Genomic DNA, 19304 nt, shown 5'->3' on the forward strand with positions numbered 1-19304 from the left:
AAGGAACCACACTAAGCTGGTTTAAGTCATATTTGTCAGATAGACTCCAGTTTGTTCATGTTAATAATGACTCTTCTATCATCACTACAGTCAGTCATGGAGTTCCACAAGGTTCTGTGCTAGGACCAATACTTTTCACTCCATATATGCTTCCTCTAGGAAACATTATTAGGAGGCACCAGATAAATTTCCATTGTTACGCAGATGACACCCAGCTGTACTTATCCATGAAGCCAGGTGAGACTAACCAGGTAGCCAAGCTTCAGGTGTGTCTTAAGGACATAAAAACCTGGATGACCACTAATTTCTTACTCAGACAAAAATTCAGACAAAACTGAAGTTATTGTAATTGGCCCAAAACACCTCAGAGATACACTATGTGATAATATACTGACTCTGGATGACATCACCTTGGCCTCCAGTGCTACAGTCAGAAACCTTGGTGTCATTTTTGACCAGGACTTGTCCTTTACTTCACATATAAAGCATGTCTCTAGGACAGCCTTCTTCCACCTGCGCAATATTGCTAAAATCAGACCCATTCTATGTCTAAAGGATGCTGAAAAACTAGTTCATGCATTTGTTACCTCAAGACTGGACTACTGTAACTCTTTATTGTCAGGATGTCCCAAAAATTCAGTAAAATGCCTCCAATTGATCCAAAATGCGGCAGCACGAGTACTGACAGGAACTAGGAAACGTGATCACGTCTCTCCTGTGTTAGCCTCTCTGCATTGGCTCCCTGTAAAATCCAGAATCGAATTTAAAATCCTCCTCCTCACCTACAAAGCCATTAATGGTCAGGCACCATCGTACCTTGGAGAGCTTATAGTTCCCTATTTTCCCAATAGGACACTTCGCTCTCTAAATGCAGGTCAACTTGTGGTTCCCAGAGTTTGTAAGAGTAGAATGGGGGGCAGAGCCTTCAGCTATCAGGCTCCTCTCCTGTGGAACCAGCTCCCAGTGTGGGTTCGGGAGGCAGACCCCCTCTCTACCTTTAAGATCAGGCTTAAAACTGTCCTGTTTAGTAAAGCTTATAGTTAGGGCTGGCTCGGGTATGTCCTGACCCATCCCTTAGTTATGCTGCTATAGAGCTAGACTGCTGAGGATTCCCATGATTCACTGGGCGCTCTCTCTCTCTCTCTCTTTCTCTCTCTCTCTCTCTCTCTCCCTCTCTCTGTCCTCATTCTGCAGGTCTCTCTGCCTCGTGAGCAGCAGGATCCAGATCCACCACTACTCATCTTTACTATTAACCACTGTTACCTGTCATCATTATTGATAACACCATTACCTACACAGCTGTTCCTGGTCTCTCTTTCTCTCTCTTCTCTCCTCCTACACCCCCTCTTTTTATCTTCTCCTAAACCCAACCGGTCGAGGCACTTCACTTACTGTTGGATCCTTTTATGATGTTTGATATATGATGTGTTTTTTATTGAGGCTGTTCTACTCTTTCTGCTCTGCTCAGGCTCTTTGATTCTCTTTAATCTGTTTCATTTTTCTGTGAAGCACCTTGTTCCTTTTTAAGAAAAGTGCTGCATAAATAAAGTTATGATCAGTTTCTCTGAAGGGTCACAGTGGGAATTTTCTTCTGAGCTTCTTTTACGTATCATAAAACATCTCATCCTGCTGAATCCAAACCAAAAGGATTGTTAGACAACTAATTCCCACTGTGACAGCTTTTGGCTGCAACAACAGAAAAACATTTCTGATTTGCTGTGGAAATCAAATGTGTTCACATGCTTCAGGCTCTGTAAACACCTCGAAACTGATAGAAACTCAGACACTGTTTCATATGGACTCTCTCTTTTTATTGGTTCAGAGTCGGATTCTCCCGTTGTCATGACGAAGGTCAGCGGCCGTCGTCTGTGCGGCAGCTCAGCGGGTCAGCAAGGAGGAGGAGGACGTGGAGGAGGAGGAGGAGACCACCTTCCCATCAACCACCTCCTCCACCACTGTCACCACCCGCTTGGTCGTGGTGGTTGAGGAGGAGGAGGTGCTGATGCTGTCGACCAATCAGAAAACAGAGGAGTTAGCCTGACAGCTGTTGGTCGGACAGACAGACACCTGAATCATGAGCTTCAGTCTTAATATTTCTTTAATTATCCAGATGAATTTTATTCAGTTACGTTATTTTCTGATTCTTTCCTGACCTGAAGTCTGAATGTAGAGAATTAAAATTCTAAGCATTTATTTATTTTTCCTCTCTTTTCTTTTTTTCCTCATTGACCTAACTAAACCAATTAAATCTGTACGTTTTGTTTATAGAATATAACTAAATTAAATCCTCCAGACAAACTGTCGAGGTGACGACCTCAGTCCTCAGGTGTGATGATGAACACCTCCCCCTGAGTCTCACCTGCTGGAGGCCTCTCCGTCCAGCAGCCTCCTGTACTCTGCGATTTCCAGCTCCAGTCTGGTCTTGATGTCCAGCAGCATCTTGTACTCCTGTCCCTGACGCTCCAGGTCGGCCCTCAGCTGCACCAGCTGCTCCTCCAGGGACGACACCTGTAAATCAAGAAGAAGAAGCCGTCATCATTCAGCAGTCTGACTGAGCACCGACTCATTTCCTCACGACCAGGTGGGAGTTTCTGTCTCACCTGCATCTGGTAGCTGGAGAGCTGCATGGCATAGCGGTTCTGTGTCTCAGCCAGAGTCGCCTCCAGTGACGCTTTCTGCAGAGGAAACACAGAAACTATCAAAATAAAGTTGTGTGTCCTGTTGGTTTTTGTATCTTTGCTCTGAGGAGAAACAACATTTTCTTGCGATAGATTTTCATATTTGAAATGACAAAAACGTAAATTGATGAAAACTTGAAGGTAAGATAAAAAAACATGTCATACTGTCATATGTTTTTTAACTTTTTGAAAAACTGTTAATGTTTTATCCAGGTGCAGACACCATATCTTTAAATCACAACTGTATTGATCACCTGTTATGAGAAAAGACAAACAGCTTTTTATCCCTGAGAATGGAGGTTTTTGAAAACGCTGACGTGTGATTTTAGTTTCTTATGTCCAGAATATCAGAGGGATGTTATGGCGGTCGTGACGCTCACCATGCCCAACGCGGACTGCAGCTCGATCTCCAGAGACTGCAGTGTACGTTTGACCTCTGTGACCTCTGTCCTGGACGTCTGCAGGGTGGCTGTCTGTGTGATCACCTCTTTGTTCAGAGCCTCCGACTGCACAGGACAAAAAGATGAAAAGGTTCAATCTTCACGTAAACAAAGCATAAACGCAACCTCTGTAGATACAGACACGTGCTGTGGCGTCACCTTGGTCTGGAACCAGTTCTCCAGCTCCCTCTGGTTCTTGGCGGTGATGGCCTCGTAGTGCTCTCTGATCTCAGCCATGACCTTGGTGAGATCTTCTGCTGGAGCAGCGTCCACCTCCACATGGACCTGACCGCTCATCTGTGTTCGCATGGCCAGCAGCTCCTGCAGACAGACAGACAGACAGACAAATAAACATCAGAAAAATGAGTTTCAGTTGTATTACCCTGCTAATCTTGTTTATATTTTGTTTTTGTTAATATTCCTTTCAGTTCAGTCCTTTTATGTTTTGTATATTAAAATATGTCTTGGGTAAGTGTGACGTTATTTTTGACATTAATATGAGTAAATGTATAATTTTAGTAAGGTACTGAAATTTCCTATGTTTGGAGCAGACCTTCAACGTCCCATGTGCGTTTTCTGTTTGTGTATTGGCCAGAGACAGGTGTCAATCAGTCACTGTCAGCTAATCAGTGTTAAGTTGTGATCATTGTAACCTGTGGGATGGTGAGAGGGGCGGGGCGAGAAGATCAGAGACTTTAACCTGTTTCAGCAGTTTGTTAAACCCTGTAAAGTTTCTCCGCTTCTGTCCAGTTAAGAGCCGCTGGTTTGTAGAAGAAATAAATCAACCACCTGAGTTAACGGGAGTGTGTTTAAGCTGGAATGAGTCAGTCATGTCGCTAAATTAGCACAAACACTGTAGCGTGTTTGGACCGCGGGAGCTAATGTTAGCTAACTCAGAGGTTTGTTCAACAAGCTTCAGAGCGTGGATCATAAAAACTGATAATGTGAACATTTGTAGTTAATAGAGCAGAAGTTTATTAAACTTTGTGTCTCTTTGACTGAGCTTCAGACACTGGGTTCTGGCCTGAGAGTTTAACAGCTTCCCGCCTTTTTCAAGTGAGTGATGACAATATTCCCTTGAGGTGTTAAAATGACCTGCACCAATGTTATATCATCAGGTGAGTTTCATCATTTTTTATATAAATGTTATTTTGGACAAAATAAATATTTTCTGTGTTTTTGCATTTAATCTTGTGACATTTCTTCATGTTTAAAACTTGGCTCATTCAATCAACTCAACTGAACTGTCTTCACACAGTCCAAAACTTGCAGCCACACCCACCCTTGATTAAAGGGTGTGGCTCAGTTCAGCTCAGCTGAGTTGAGTTGATTGAGTCAAGTCAGGTGTGCTGCTGCATGGTTGGGGTGAAAACCTGCAGCGACATGGCCCCTTTATGGATCAGTTTGACATCTCTGCTGTACAGTCTGCAGCTGAGAGAGCAGGAGTCTGTGGAGGAGCTGCTCCTGCTCCTGCTCTAGTATGGGAGTCCAGGAGTGCCATTATTAAATGGAACTCATTTAATCACACTTAAAGGTGCTTTTCTATTTAAGTGGGCATTAAGTAGGCCACACCTCCTCTGACTTATCCTCTCATGACTTTCGTTGTACCTATTTACCCCTTCATTTTAATAGTAATTTATTTAACTGTATTCAAAATGTCTATGTAAAGCTCACTCACCTCCTCGTGGTTCTTCTTGAGGAAGATCAGCTCCTCCCTCAGACCCTCGATCTGCATGTTCAGGTCGCTCCTGGCCAGTTTCAGCTCGTCCAGGACTCTCTTCAGCCCGGCGATGTCGGCCTCCACCGACTGACGCATGGCCAGCTCGTTCTCATACCTGCAGGGTGACAGACTGGTGTGATGCTCTGCTGATTGCTGGAGCTGCTGTTAAATTCTGATCCTGTATTATTATTATTTCATGTGTCATATAAATAAATAAAAAAAAACTACCATGAACTGCATGATACATCAGCACAAATAATCAACTGTCAGGTCAATGTCACTTATAATTTGTATTTTTACTCAAACATGAAGCTAAATATTTATACATACATATATATATATATATATATATATATATATATATAATTAATTAATCATTAAACATGACCAGGATAAGCAGCAGAAAACTAATGGATGAATGGATTAACGGGTTAAAAAGTAACCCATTAAAGCTCTAATCATGAATCTTACATTCACATGTGTGGAAAAACAGTGCAGTTAGATTTTCAGCCTGTTTTTGCCAAACTGTCTACAGCAAAACTATTTCAGACCTTTAAGAAGAAAATGTAAAACTTGAATACCATTAAAAGCCTGAAATCAGTGCTTTTTAAACTTCTGCGGTCCTGATATCCTGACACTAAGCTGATTCGCAGTGAGATTAGCAGCTTTAGTAGAGGACAGATAATGAGTCTGTCACGTCGGAGCTTCATTAGATCTGTGAGAGGTGAAGCCCTGAGGGACGAGCTGTTCACCTGCATGATGAAACATGAATGTGAACTCAAATCAAACCTCGTTATCTCACCTGTTGTTCAATTAACACCTGTGACAGATTATTGGCAGAGTCAGTGTTTCTCTATCAACATGAAACTGATGTCATGCTATTGTTGTTTCACTGCATCTGATGCTTCCAAACCTACACAACATGACCAGGTCTGAGCAGGTCTGAGCAACTGATCCAAATCTAGAATCAGATTAAACTGTTGCAGGTCAATAACTTTCTCATCCAAACCACTTTGTTGTACAGTTAAACTGCACTGTGGTTTGTAGAAGGTCTGAAAGCCGATTCCAGCAGTAAATATCACTGAACACATGCAGGGGAAAGTACTGCTACTACTGCTACTGCTACTGCTACTGATACTGATACTGTTACTGTTACAGTACACTGTTACAGAGTAGTGCTACTATTAGTTACCTTAGTATTGCTACAACTTCCTTGACTACTTCTTCAACTACTAGTCTTAACATAGAGCTAGTAGTACTACTGCTAATATTACTACAAGAGCTACTTGTACTACTGCTAATGTTACTACAAGGGATAAGAATAACACTAACTGATCATATAGGACAGTTTATACTGATCCCAGTATCTGTGTATTTGTTCCTTAATGTCATAGTTTCTTGTGGAGGGGGGGGGGGGGGGGGGGGGGGTGTTTGGGGCCTGGACTTACTTGGTCCTGAAGTCATCTGCAGCCAGGCGGGCGTTATCGATGCTGAGGTGGACAGCTCCGTTCACCCTGATGGCGTCCTGAATCTGGGGGCAGAGCGTTCATCTGAACTTAAATACAGCTGAACCTCAGTCACTGATGTTTTATGCTCTTGGAAGCCAAACGCAGCCATCGTGAGTTTGAGCTCCATGATTTTCAGCACATTAGAGTAACCGTGCACTGTAGCACACTCACTCACTTTTTTACTTGTGACAGGCAGTGATAGAAGACATACTCAGACCTTTCACTTAAATATCAGTAAAACCACCACAGTGTAGAGATAAGAAGAATCATTATGCTAAGAAAAAGGAGCTGGTGTTATGAATATGACAAACATGATGAACCTGTTTTTGGTTTGTGATTTAAATCAACTGTGTAAAAAATCTGAGTGTGTGGAACTTGGACGGTTGCAGCCGTCGAAATATGAAATATAAATGAATTTGTTTTTTACTTCAATATTAACATCTATATAAATACATGAATCTATAGAAATGCATCATGATTTATTTTGTGACTGTATTTTACTATATATGTTCATACGATACTTAAGTATTTCATACATTTTCATAAAATCACAGAAGACACAGTGAGTCAGTATCTGTTTTATATTTTTTAAGATTTAGGTTTGAAAGAAACAATTTTGTCAGAGCTGAAAGTTGATGGAAAAATAATCTGCAACTAATGTGATAATTTACTGTCAAATATTCTCTGGTTCCAGCTTCAGAGTAAAAATGTGCTGCTCTTCTGTAGGTTTGACCACAAGCTGAAGCTGCAGGACATAACTCAGGCCGCCCTCCTGCCTGTGAGTTGATGTCATTCATTCAAGAAATCTTTATTGCTCTGCTGCTCAGTCACGTCCCTGCACCTTACCTATGAAGATGAGGGTGAGTTTTACCTTGCCAGTGATGTCAGAGATGGTGATGAAGAAGGCGCTGTAGTCCCTGGTGGTGGGGCCGACCTTGCTCTCCACAAACTGTTTGATCTTCAGCTCCAGCTCGGCGTTGGCCTTCTCCAGGGAGCGCACCTTGGCCAGGTAGGCGGCCAGGCGGTCGTTCAGGTTCTGCATGCAGAACTTCTCGTTGCCGATGAGGCTGTCCTCCATGCCGGACACGCTGTAGCTGACGGAGGAAGAGTAACCTCCACCTACACCAGCGCTGAGGCGTCCACCTGTGGAGGCAGAGGAGATGCGGACATCATAGCCTCCTGCTCCACCGTACACACTGCCAGCCCCCACAGAAGACACCCGTCTGCCACCACCGAGGCCGACCATGGAGCTGCTGGAGCTCCCCATGGAGGTCCTCACCGACCTGGAGGAAGAGGAGAAGGTGCTGTTCATGATGGATGCTGTCTTTCTGCTGTGGCTGGAGACGACACAGAGAGAGGAGAGTGAAGAGCTGCGGGACTCTCGCCTCCTATTTAAACCTCCTGCAGTCGGAGAGCTGTCAATCACTCAACAAATACTGTGGTGGCAGGTGAGGCGGGGAGCCAGGTATGTGGCAGGAGGCCTGTCCTGGGTGTGGCAGGGTATGGTCAGGGAAAAATGTAACCTTCAAACGTGAGTATGTGCATGACAATAACAATAATGGGTTCTTTTTATCAGTGTCACTCTTGAAGGTCTGCAGAACCTCCAGGCTTTGTGCGACCTTTGGATTGAAATTACTAAGTATGGAGTTATATAAGTGAATCTGTTAGAACAGGCAGGAAAAGCCAAGGTTCAGAGGATCAGCATTCATATAGAGAAGTGGAGTGAAGCTTTGGGTTCCAGTGAAAGCTTGTGTAAATGTCACTTGTCTGTGGAATGAGTGGGCGTTGGAGATAATTGTATAGTTACAGTGAAGCTTCCTGGCACCATGAACAGGTTGAAGTTAATAGTGGCTTATAAAGTCACACATCCTGTGCAATTACAGTGCAACAAAGCCCACTTTATTTTCTCCTGTCACACTAAGAGAAAGTGTGTTGACATAATGTTTTCTGAAACAAGAAGGATTCTTGGTTGGGACACTGTGACAAATTCCAAATACCAACAGTTTGAAAATAAATAAATGAAACATCTGAGTCCAACAAAAGATGTAAATTTGTTAATATGCTGGAAAACAAATGAGTTGTCCTGGGAAAATAAGTAATTATCAGTACATTTATGGTTTAGTTAGATTTTCAGGAAATCACAATTACATGATCATTTAAAAAATGATTGCTGTCTAAAATGCAGTGCAGGGGATTAGAGAACTACATGTAATGAAACTAGTTTCATTACATTTTGCAGTAACTTACTGGTAGTTCAGCTACAGTCACAGTGCACAGTGATTCAAGTAGTTAAATTACTTTTTTTTTTTAACCATTTTTTGTGTCGTGAACCACTGAAACTACAACAGGTTTGGGAAGGAATTAGATGATTATTTTATTTTCATTTTACCATGACTGTGAAGGCAGCCCAGGCAGCTGGCACCTGACCCACATGTCTCGCATGAGCAAAAGCCAAGGGCGGTGGTGTTTCTCAGAGCTCGCACAAAGACATCATCATCATCATCATCATCATCATCATCATCGTAAATAAACCTCCTGAATCTCAGCCTGAGTAAGAATCATCAAGGTCATAATTAAGCAGTTATTGTGAACAAAAGAAAAGTTGACCTTCCAGCACTTTCCCATGAATAGTGGAGGAGTTTAGTTTATATGTGACCTGTTAACAAGGAGGAAAAAAACTCAACTGATGCAAGTGACTTTTCAATCAGCGGCTCCGTCCTCAAGCCTCTGCGTGTTTCGGCTCCTGTGCATGTGTGTGTCCATCTGCAGGCGTGTGTGTTAATGTGTGTAGGTGGGTGATGGGTTTGTTTTATGATTTTATCACGACAGCACTTTGTGCTACATGCTTTGTATGAAAGTGTTATATAAATAAAGACTGTAACTGTATCAAGTCTCTGCTTGCATACGGGACGCGGACACTGTTGTAAATGTCAGTAGCAGATGCTAACTAGCTAGCTTGTTTAATACACTTTAGTTTCCTATAATCAGAGTATCTGAATTAGATTGTATTCACAGATGGATGCTGTTGACTAGTTTCTAACTTTAGCTCTAAGTTACAGTTAAACTAACTAATGTTAGCTAACTGATAGTGAGCCCTTTCATTTCCAGTGTTAGCTTGTCATTATTTTATCAATATAAAATGTCATGTGATCTAATGTGAGCAAACACTGGTGCTCAGTCCTGAGCAGCGAGACGCTGGAGGAGCAGGTGTTGTACAGATTCGTGTTATACACTGTAAAGAGTTTATTATTTCATGTTGACAGGCTCTTGTGTGTCTGTAGTGATTTCGTTAGTGTTCTAGCTTTTGGTTGGACCACAACAGTGGTGAACATCATCTTAACCTCCTCTGCATTAGTTCACCATCACTTCAGTTCATCGACACACCCCTGTGCTGTGCTGGGCCCCTTTTGCCCCAGAACAAAGGTTGACCCCTGTCGCTGTCCTTGTATAGTTAGCACTCTGGTTGCACCACAGAATCTGTTCCTCTGACTGGGTCTGAGCTGATGAATGTGTTGAGACGATGCTCTCATTTTGCTGAGGCTCTTGTTTATTTCATGTGTTTTGTATCTGTTTCTAATTTCTCTTAAAGTCAATAAAAACTTCAATTGAAAACACATCTGTCTGACAGCGACACCACGGCTCAGGTCAAGGAGAAGAAACTTTGGATAAATGCTGGACTAAAGTTAAACACCTCACAACCACCGAGCTCCTGTACTTTCCCCTAATGAGGAAGTGAAGTGCAGAATGATTGTAAATGTTCTTCGTAGGACGCTCGGCTGGAGGTTCATCATGACTTCAAGGTATTTCCGTTCCAAGTGTGAACGACGTTCACGTTAAACCGGGTGGCAGGAGGTGAAATCCTCCTGTTTCTGTTGGACTTTGCAAAACGAAAATACAACTTTGTTCGATGAAAAACTTTTGACCAGTGTTTGTAAGAACCAAAACTATCAATCAATTCTAAAGGAAATTATTTTGATATATCATTTCAGTCATTTATTTTATTATTATTTTATTTATCTGACTGAGGCTGAGTCTCTCTGATGTTTCCTCCTCTAACATCTTCATCCTCTCTGCTCTTTCACCTGGACACCTGGAGCCAGGTGGTGGTGGGCGGGGCCAAGGCCTGATCCAGGTGTCTCAGTGAGAGGTTATGAGTAGGCTTTTTTTTTTTACTTAATAACATTCATGGCAGAGGATTTTTGCAAACATCTGGAAATAAACCTTAAAAAGGACAATACATGAAAACACATCCAGAAAATCCCATCAAACATTGTCCTGCCAATTTGGGACCTCAGCATTTGCTTTTCTTTTTTTCCCCATGCAACATGTAAATGAGTCTAAATCTCTGTTGTATGGCCCCTACCTGAACTCTGTACTTCAGATATGATCAGTGGTGTTTGCCAACTGCATTTCATTCATTTTCCTCCATTAAGTAACTTCTGTTTGAACAGTGTAACTATTTAAACCTTTACCCTCAGCACCTCTTCATTATTTTCCACTATAAGTCTGTTTATTGCCACCTCACCTCATTCCAGCCCTTGCCAAACTACACACCCAGCTCAGCGTCCCATCTTTCATCACCAGGGCTCAACACAGTCGATCACACCCTGATCAACACCGCAAACAATCCAAGTAGTGAGGGAGGGCAAATAAAGTAACAGTGAAACTACCTGTAACGCTTGGTTTGTTGCATTCAGTGAATCTTACAAGTCATATGTTAACAAACCTGTTTCTACACCCTTCCCCCGACCTTGTACTCCTCCTGGTTTCCTGCCAAAGTGATGCATCAATTTCTCTACTTGATGAAACAATGACAGCTATTGTTGCAGAGAGCTGAGCCATCACTCACCAGGCTATGTGTCATCTGAGATCCTCCTCTGCAGGACCAGCAAGTCTTTCTTTAAACCTAACCTGGGTCAGAACTCACTTCCAGCTCAGATCACCTTCCAAAAGAAAGATTTATTGGCCTCTTCAGGTGTGACAGGTGTGTAGAAGACTTGAAGAGCTTGATTCCAACATTTAGTACATGCTCCTTGAAGAAATTGGCATTTTTAATAACCAGATGATGGATTGTCACAGGTTATTACATTAGCAAAGTACATAGTTGAGAGGTTCATACTCTGTTCTTACATAAGACCCAGTTTTAACACAACGATCCAAATTAAACAGACAAATTAATCATGTTTGCAGTTTCACATGTTTGTTAACATTACCTACTGGAGCTAACATTAAACATTAAACTTGCACTGTTGTTATGCTGCACTGACATGCTCCTGTTTCTGGAGTTATCGCTCCAAAGAAGATGTGCTGCGTTTGCACAGTGTTAAAACAACATGTTGGTCGTATTATCAGGGTTTCTGAAGGGCCAGTCTCCATGGACAGCAGCTAATGCTTACAGCCACATACTGTATTACAAATTAAGTAACTAGATATGCAGTAGCCTACGTGACTTTGCTCCATTAATCAAAAGTCTCTTACCATCAACCAAACATTTACTTTCGTCTGCCATGTTTCTGTGTATATAACGACACAACTTTCCAATTCATTTTTCTGACTTCAGGGGGCGTTCAGAATATTTCCAGCTCCTTTTGTCCAACTGCTCCAACACCACATGAATGCAAGGTCTGTTTCATAGACTGATGGGCGAAGCTAATGCTAACTGCTAGAGCAAACATGGAATTCACAAACTGTCCCTGTATCTTACTGAGAGTCAGGGCTGTATGGACTCTGTGCTCTTTAACTGGTGTTTAGAAACATTTTTACACCTCATAATAACATGAAATATCTCTAAAGCTGTGAAACGCAGCTCAACTCAGCCTGTCCTTTGCCTGCTCCCTCTCTCTCTCCTCCCTCTCTCTCTCTCTCCTCCCTCCCTCCCTCTCTCTCTCCCTCCCTCTCTCTCTCTCTCCTCCCTCCCTCTCTCTCTCCCTCCCTCTCTCTCTCTCTCTCTCCTCCCTCCCTCTCTCTCTCCCTCCCTCTCTCTCTCTCTCCTCCCTCCCTCCCTCTCTCTCTCCCTCTCTCTCTCTCTCTCTCCTCCCTCCCTCTCTCTCTCCCTCCCTCTCTCTCTCTCTCCTCCCTCCCTCCCTCTCTCTCTCCCTCCCTCTCTCCCTCTCTGCAGTGATGACGGTGATGAGCTCCACCCTCTGGTAGCATGTGGTGTTGCTGTTATCATCCTTCTGATCTCTGCTCTGCTTAGGTTTATCAGGATAATGAAATACAGTGAAACAGCCTTTTCATACCATCTATCAGCAAATGAAAAACAATCATTTAAAACTTATGAATGACATAAATACAACACCAACCAATAAAGGAGGAAAAACAATTATTTAATCAAACATTTTGAAAGAAAACGAACCTCAGAGGCCACTAACAACCTGTCTCTTCCTGCACATTAGACTCAGAGCTGCAGTTTCTGATTTCTGCCACATGAGGTCAGTCATCACTAACTCTACATATTAACTGATGTCACTGATCAGCTGTTATTGACCCAAACAGGAGGCACAACTTGCAAATCTCTCTAATCACTCTATGATTACACAACTATTTCTATGTTGATATATACAGAATACAGTATTTTTATTGGAGCTAATTTCAGATTTTTAGCTAAAGCTGGTTAAATTATTAAAACATTATTATTATTATACAGGCACATGCAACTATAACAGATTTCTTCCACAAATAACACAAGTTCAGTTAAGTGACTGATCAAATGTAAAATGTAGGAAATTCAAAATTATTCATTTTTCTTGGATTTTACTTTTTTTGTCTTAATTTAATTTGTCTTGAATTCAAAATGGAACTGATTCTGGTTTTAAAAATCTACTTTAATAAAATAAACTTAAACCAGTGAACAGCTGATCTGTGAAATAAAAGCACATGAGCCACAGAAACGATGCCAGACTTTTTATTGCAGACTCTACATCAGCAAAGACATTGACTGGTATTAATGATCTAACTGGTGCTGGTGGTCACCACGTTTCCAGAGGCGTCGACTTCCTGCACAATGGTCACCACCCGAGTGGTCTTGGTGGTGGTGGTTGTGGACCTGGGGAAACACAGAACAAACAACGAAAAAAATCCATGTATTACTTTTTTTTATTTGTGTGTGTGTTCTTTGCCTTGTTCCAAATGGCCTGAGATTTTATTCCAAAATGAGGGAACTAAATAAAGCTATAGATCACACTTTTATATGTGAAATTATTTATGGTGTGGTTTGTTTGTATTCGTCACTACATGTCTATATGCGTAATGAATGGACTCAGTGTTAATGGGCTGGATGCTGTGATTTAGCTGTTCTTTCGAATCAGCTTGTGAGTATTTGTCCACTTTATTCAACATGTATGGAGGACTTTATTTAAAACACACCTCTCCGTCTCTCCGTCCAGCAGCCTCCTGTACTCAGCGATCTCCAGCTCCAGTCTGGTCTTGATGTCCAGCAGCTCTTCGTACAGGACCCCCTGGCTCTCCAGGTCGGCCCTCAGCTGGGCCAGCTGCTCCTCCAGAGCCGCCACCTGCTTCTGGTACCCGGCCAGCATGTTGGCGTAGCGGCTCTTGGTCTCAGCCAGAGCCCCCTCCAAAGCTCCTCTCTGTTGGCAACGAAGGTTGGGTCAGTCACTTTCATTTTACAGTAAAACAGCCCTTTAAACCCTTCAGATGTTTCATAGTCAGATTAATATGGCAGTTGATTACTGCCAGAGAAAATAGATGAAAAGTCACGGTGAATAATTGAGCAATTTATATGTAAACTTTGACTTTCAGTTTTTAATCTTGATTAAGGTGAAATGCAGAGGAAGAAGAAGTTTAAAGGGTAAAATCTCAGAATGCAGTTGTCAGCTAAATGAATGAATCCACAATAATGATGGATGAATAATTGTTGGGGTTGGTGTAGAGTTTTCTCACCTTGCTGGTCTGAGCCTGATGTTTGATCTCCAGGCTCTGAAGAGTTCGTCTGATCTCGCTGATCTCAGACTTAGACGTCTGCAGAAACTCTGTGCTCACAGCCACCTCTTTGCTCAGCTCAGCCGTCTGTGGATCACAAGTATTGATATGAGTATTGATCAGATATCAGGATATCAGACTGCAGAACAATGCAGATTTTACCTGCTACACATCCTGGAACAGTAAACAAACCTTTTTGGTCAAATATGAAAAAAATATGTAACTATTCAAGCTTTCTTTAAATTTACACTCAACTTTAACAAACATCAGGATTTTGTGTTTGTTATAACTGGAGCTTTCAGTTATATCACATGATGAAAAAAAAATGTTTTTATAAAACTAAAAGAAAAGAAAAGTGGTCTAGGTCTGTAGGGGGCAGCAGTGACCACGTTCACAGCAGGAAACAGGTCTTTGTGGTTTCACCTTGGCCTGGAACCAGGACTCCAGGTCTCTGCGGTTCTTGGAGGCAACGTTCTCGTAGTGGTCTCTGATTCCGGCCATGACGGCGGACAGATCCTCCTGAGGAGCAGCGTCCACCTCCACGTTCACCTGGCCTCCCATCTGAGCCCGCAGAGCCAGCAGGTCCTGCAGGAGGAAGACACCGGTCACACCTCTGTGTCTTCATCTGTCAGCATCATTATTTATCTTTTCTGGTGTCATTGGTCTCACCTCCTCGTGGTTCCTCTTCAGCTGGAGCAGCTCCTCCTTCAAACTCTCCACCTGCATCTCCAGGTCGGTCCGGGTCAGGCCCAGCTCATCCAGGACCTTCCTCAGACCACCAATGTCGGCCTCCACCGACTGACGCATGGCCAGCTCGTTATCGTACCTGGAAAGTCACGAAAATTAGTTCAGGACTGATCCATATCTTGAAATGTTTGGGAGGACCATGGTCACGATCACAAAAAGGCAAACTAAACTGGTTATTGTGCTTTTCTGATCCTCACTCACTTGACTCTGAAGTCGTCAGTGGCCAGTTTGGCATTGTCGATGGAGAGGATGAGGGCTGCATTTCCACGAGAAGCGAAGTTGATCTGAGGAAACAAGACAAAACCATGAATTACAGCAGCTCAAGTAAAAAGCTTCTTTAGGTCTAATTCAGGCTGACTTTTCTTTTTAAAACATGTCAGAGTTAAATGAGTTCAGTAGCAGCTCAGAACCTCGTGGCCACGAAGGGGCTCTGAAAACCAGCAAAGTGTTTTTCTTTTTTTAATGTGTTTTTTGTAAATTATTAGATTATATTTTAATTTCTCTACAGTCTCTCCCATATTTCATTTATCTAATTGTTGCTCATTATTAATTCGTAATGTATCTAAATGTTGTATAAAAGTGTAAATTACCTTTAATTTAGAGAATGCAAAGTTTTAAGTGAAGTTTAAGTTTTATTAACTGTGACAGTACAGAGAATAATTTATATGCACAGGTGGATTTTAAAAACAAACTGTGCAGACAGACAGTGGTTACATCACACTGGTTACATAAACCTGCTACCTGTCCACACCTGACACCCCCCAACCCTCCAGCTGCTTTATTAACAGACCGGTCTCTCTACTCTGAACTCTGAAATCTTGCCTCTTCCTCTTGTTGAAATATGTTTTGCAATTCAAACATCATCTACTGCAAATATCCGTAACTCATATTTACTGAAGACTAACAGTCACAGAGAAACAACATTTCAACAAACAAAACTGAATTTGTCAAAGTTTATTATCAGTCACATGTTCATCTGTGTCTGTCTCTTATTATGAACCTTACTGAACATTTCGAAGAGTTTTCATAGTAAAAGTTGATTTCAACCAAACATTATCCATCTAATCAAATATTATATCAACATTTCTGTTTATCATTGAACCCAAAACAGATGAGAAATCTGCAGAAACAATCAATTAGTGCAACACATGCTGCAGTAGAACACTTTATTCACAATTACGTTTTCTTAATTTGAGCAGTAAATGTCACTCACTGAGTTTTAAATCCATCAGTTAAACTGATTCAGAGTTGATCAGACCAACAAAAGGCTGCAGGATTTTAGAAACACTGAGGGCATCAGTCATGAAATTCCTCCAACACAACCTCATCCAGCGACACATTTCTCTGTTTTAGTCTTTACACTGTCAGGTCTGTCTGCTTGTGGTGTGAACACTAAACACCTTATTTATCTTATAGTCAAATCTAGTTGAAAAAGTATCAAACTCATTTTAAAGAAATAAAAAAAAAAGTAGAATCTAAACCAGCCACCAAACTGTAAATGTTTTTACAGCCTTCCTTGTCCTGCTGAGTCGGACACTCTCTTTTTAACTTCGTTTATTTTTTAAGCCCAGTTTTATGGTATTTAGTCGAAACATAACTAAATAAAATAATCAGCCTCAAAAACCCAACATGTGTAACTGCAGGTTGTAAACTGGAATTAAAAATTATTTTTTAGTTTTTTCATTAATCTAAACTAATCTTAGCTGCCACTGATTTATTTATGAATGTATTGGTGAGGTGCCTTCATGAACCTCCGACACAATCCTCATCTCTTGTTTGTATTTTACCTTTTTTTCTGTGCTGATGAACTCTAACTCAGATTCCTAGAAATATTACTAAGGAAAGACTTGACTTTGCAGCTACATATCTAACCCTGATTTTTGGATTTCAACCCAATGTACGTGATTGGTGGAAAATGCTGAGGCCCGCCTGCGAAGACGTTCTGCCTGAGAGGCTGAATTCAGGGTGCAGATGTTCTGTGTTTGTGTTCTCACCTTTTCCTGCAGCTCTCTGATGCGGATGTTGAAGCCGGTGAAGTCGTGACCCTCCGGCATGGCCCTGCTCTCCAGGAACTGTCTGATCTTCACCTCCAGCTCACCGTTGGCCTTCTCCAAGGTGCGCACCTTCTCCAGGTAGGTGGCCAGCCGGTCGTTGAGGTTTTGCATGGTGGCCTTCTCGTTGAGAGCGATGTCGAAGTTTTCAGCAGCATTTGAGGCAGTGCTGCCGAGGGAGGAGAAGGAGGCCTTGGAGACACGGACTCCAGATCCTCCGGCTCCTCCGTACACGCTGCCGGCCCCAATGCTGCTGACCCGGCGGGAGGAGGAGGAGTTGGAGGAGCCCAACATGGCAGAGTTCCTCATGGAGGAAGACATGTAGCTGCTGCGGGTGGAGAAGGAGGTCATGGCTGTAGGTCAGCTGATCTTTGGCTGCAGGAGAGTGAAGAGCTGCTGGGAGGTCGGCTCCTTTTATGCCTCCAAATGAGGCTGGGGAAGGGGGGGGGGGGGGGGGGTTGTTTGGTCAGGCTAAGATGCCAAACATGCGGGGCCAGTTGTTGGGTTGCCCCGGGGCCCCAGAGATCAAGCACCTCCTCTGAACTGAGGAGGTGAGGTCCAGCAGGTCTGGGGGGTTTATCGACAACAGAGAAAGTCTCAACACTTTCTCTAGGGCCCAGGGCCCCTGTGTCCCCAGGGGACATTTCAGTGAGGCCTGTCAGCTGTTTGGACAGACTTCTTCACCTGATGGACTGGTCCTGTCAGTCCACACGGACCCCTGAGGACCAGACGTCCAGCCAGACCACAAACATCTCACAGCTCAGGTCTGTCCAGAGACGTTGAAGGACAGAGGCGGAGTCAGGAGATTTGTGATTCTTTTTATTTTGCACTGTTTCATCGTCTCCTGACAAATCAAACTTTTCTTCAGCTGTTGAGAAAACTCTGCTGAATAAACTAAATGAAAACCTGCTTCGTCACGAAGCTGCAGACGAGAATCAGTGTTTTCAGCTCCTCTTGCTTTTGTTCACTTTTCATGAAAAAACCAACAGATTCGAGCAACACTCTGTGGCCCTTTAAGACGCAGCAAGTTTAATATTTCTACAGTTCTTGTGTTATTTTAAGATGTCTTAAAGGCCTGGAGTGAACAAACTGTCCAGTGCTGCACATGAAAACAGAAAAGATTGGAGAAATACAAAGATTATATTTCATTACATTTGACACAGTATGGGTTTAGTTGTCAAGCAATTTTTTTAGAACAAGTATTAACTTTTCTTTTTTCTCCTGCTGAATAAACGGTTTAAAAAAACTGTTGTATTTTCAGAAATGATTCTTCCACAAAAAACTGACAGCTACACTTTCTTTTTTTTAGCATATTAACAATACTTTCATGACAAAAACCAACGCATTGCAAACACACATACTGTTTCACAGTTTATGAAAAAATGGGTAAGAACATAACTAGTGTTGCATAAATCTGTTTTTCTCATCTTTTTTATTTTAACAACAGTGATAAAAAACATCTGAGAGCAGCGTTTTTGTCTCTTTAAGCTGAAGCAAATAGTTTGATATTTCTGAGCTGTTAGCAAGTCAGTGTTTTTTACCTTTCAAGTTTTATTTTGAATATGTTTCATAGGCCAGACGATGCAAAAGTATTTCACAAGAAATGAGCAAAGACAAGAGAAATATCCAAAAACGAATAAAATGTAGAACAAACAGCTTGTTCCTGTAACTGTAAACTTGTTGTACAGCAACATTATAGAAACATGCAGGAACCAAACACTGTGGATTTTCTTAACAAAATGAAGCCTAACCTGTCAGACTGGTTCAAACCTGCACGCAAACACACAAACACACACACACACACACACACACACACACACACCTTTATTGAAAATGTGCTGCCTGGGGATATAAGTTGTCACAGTCCTCAGAAAAAGGCGACTCAGGAGGCCGGTGTAGCAGCAAAGAGTCTTTACTCAGAGAAGAATTAATAAACGGGGAAACAAAGAGTCAAGTAAACAAAGTACGAAGGAGTCGGACTGAGGATGAATCTGAATGTGAATTAAAAAAAACAGGTAAAGTTAAAACCAGGACCGTGACTGTGAGATGGTCCGTCATGTTTGCACAGGGCTGTACTCAGTTTTGCTGTGTGTTGATTAAATATCATCCTCATTACATCACAGCAGCTTTAACATCTTGAGTCACTTCATCAGACTTTCTTCAACAAACGTGAGAAAAATACAGTTTTCAAGAAGATTAAAGACAATATTCAAGTGTGAAAG

The 19304-nt window shown here is 42.2% G+C and overlaps 2 protein-coding genes across 2 annotated transcripts; both read right to left on the minus strand.

Moving 5' to 3' along the window:
• Positions 1 to 1789: 1789 nt before the first annotated feature.
• LOC139609789 (keratin, type I cytoskeletal 13-like) lies at positions 1790 to 7720 on the minus strand. Its single transcript, XM_071464764.1, has 8 exons — positions 7218 to 7720; positions 6287 to 6369; positions 4797 to 4953; positions 3278 to 3439; positions 3059 to 3184; positions 2601 to 2675; positions 2360 to 2508; positions 1790 to 2005 (listed from the first exon to the last, which is right to left on the minus strand). Exons 1-8 carry the CDS (start codon positions 7656 to 7658, stop codon positions 1879 to 1881), a joined length of 1320 nt encoding a protein of 439 aa, XP_071320865.1. The 5' UTR covers positions 7659 to 7720; the 3' UTR covers positions 1790 to 1878.
• LOC139609806 (keratin, type I cytoskeletal 13-like) lies at positions 1790 to 17476 on the minus strand. The gene is made up of 8 exons (XM_071464788.1): positions 17026 to 17476; positions 15233 to 15315; positions 14954 to 15110; positions 14708 to 14869; positions 14246 to 14371; positions 13712 to 13932; positions 13269 to 13391; positions 1790 to 1816 (listed from the first exon to the last, which is right to left on the minus strand). Exons 1-7 carry the CDS (start codon positions 17431 to 17433, stop codon positions 13298 to 13300), a joined length of 1251 nt encoding a protein of 416 aa, XP_071320889.1. The 5' UTR covers positions 17434 to 17476; the 3' UTR covers positions 1790 to 1816; positions 13269 to 13297.
• Between the last annotated feature and the right edge of the window lie 1828 nt (positions 17477 to 19304).

This window comes from Trachinotus anak, unplaced genomic scaffold (assembly GCF_046630095.1).
Source record: "Trachinotus anak isolate AG129_WGS33_773 ecotype Australia unplaced genomic scaffold, CSIRO_AGI_Tana_v1 ptg000003l, whole genome shotgun sequence".
Lineage (NCBI taxonomy): Eukaryota > Metazoa > Chordata > Actinopteri > Carangiformes > Carangidae > Trachinotus > Trachinotus anak.

What these genes read in the sequence shown, in the direction of transcription:
- LOC139609806 (XM_071464788.1), bottom strand. Translation starts at nt 17,433, where the DNA reads ATGACCTCCTTCTCCACCCGCAGCAGCTACATGTCTTCCTCCATGAGG. An exon ending in TGAAGAGGAACCACGAGGAG is followed by an intron (nt 14,870 to 14,953) that starts GTGAGACCAATG and finishes TTCCTCCTGCAG; the next exon opens with GACCTGCTGGCTCTGCGGGC. An exon ending in CTGGACGGAGAGACGGAGAG is followed by an intron (nt 13,392 to 13,711) that starts GTGTGTTTTAAA and finishes GTGTTTCCCCAG; the next exon opens with GTCCACAACCACCACCACCA.
- LOC139609789 (XM_071464764.1), bottom strand. Translation starts at nt 7,658, where the DNA reads ATGAACAGCACCTTCTCCTCTTCCTCCAGGTCGGTGAGGACCTCCATG. An exon ending in TGCAGTCCGCGTTGGGCATG is followed by an intron (nt 2,676 to 3,058) that starts GTGAGCGTCACG and finishes TTTCCTCTGCAG; the next exon opens with AAAGCGTCACTGGAGGCGAC. An exon ending in GACGGAGAGGCCTCCAGCAG is followed by an intron (nt 2,006 to 2,359) that starts GTGAGACTCAGG and finishes ATTGGTCGACAG; the next exon opens with CATCAGCACCTCCTCCTCCT.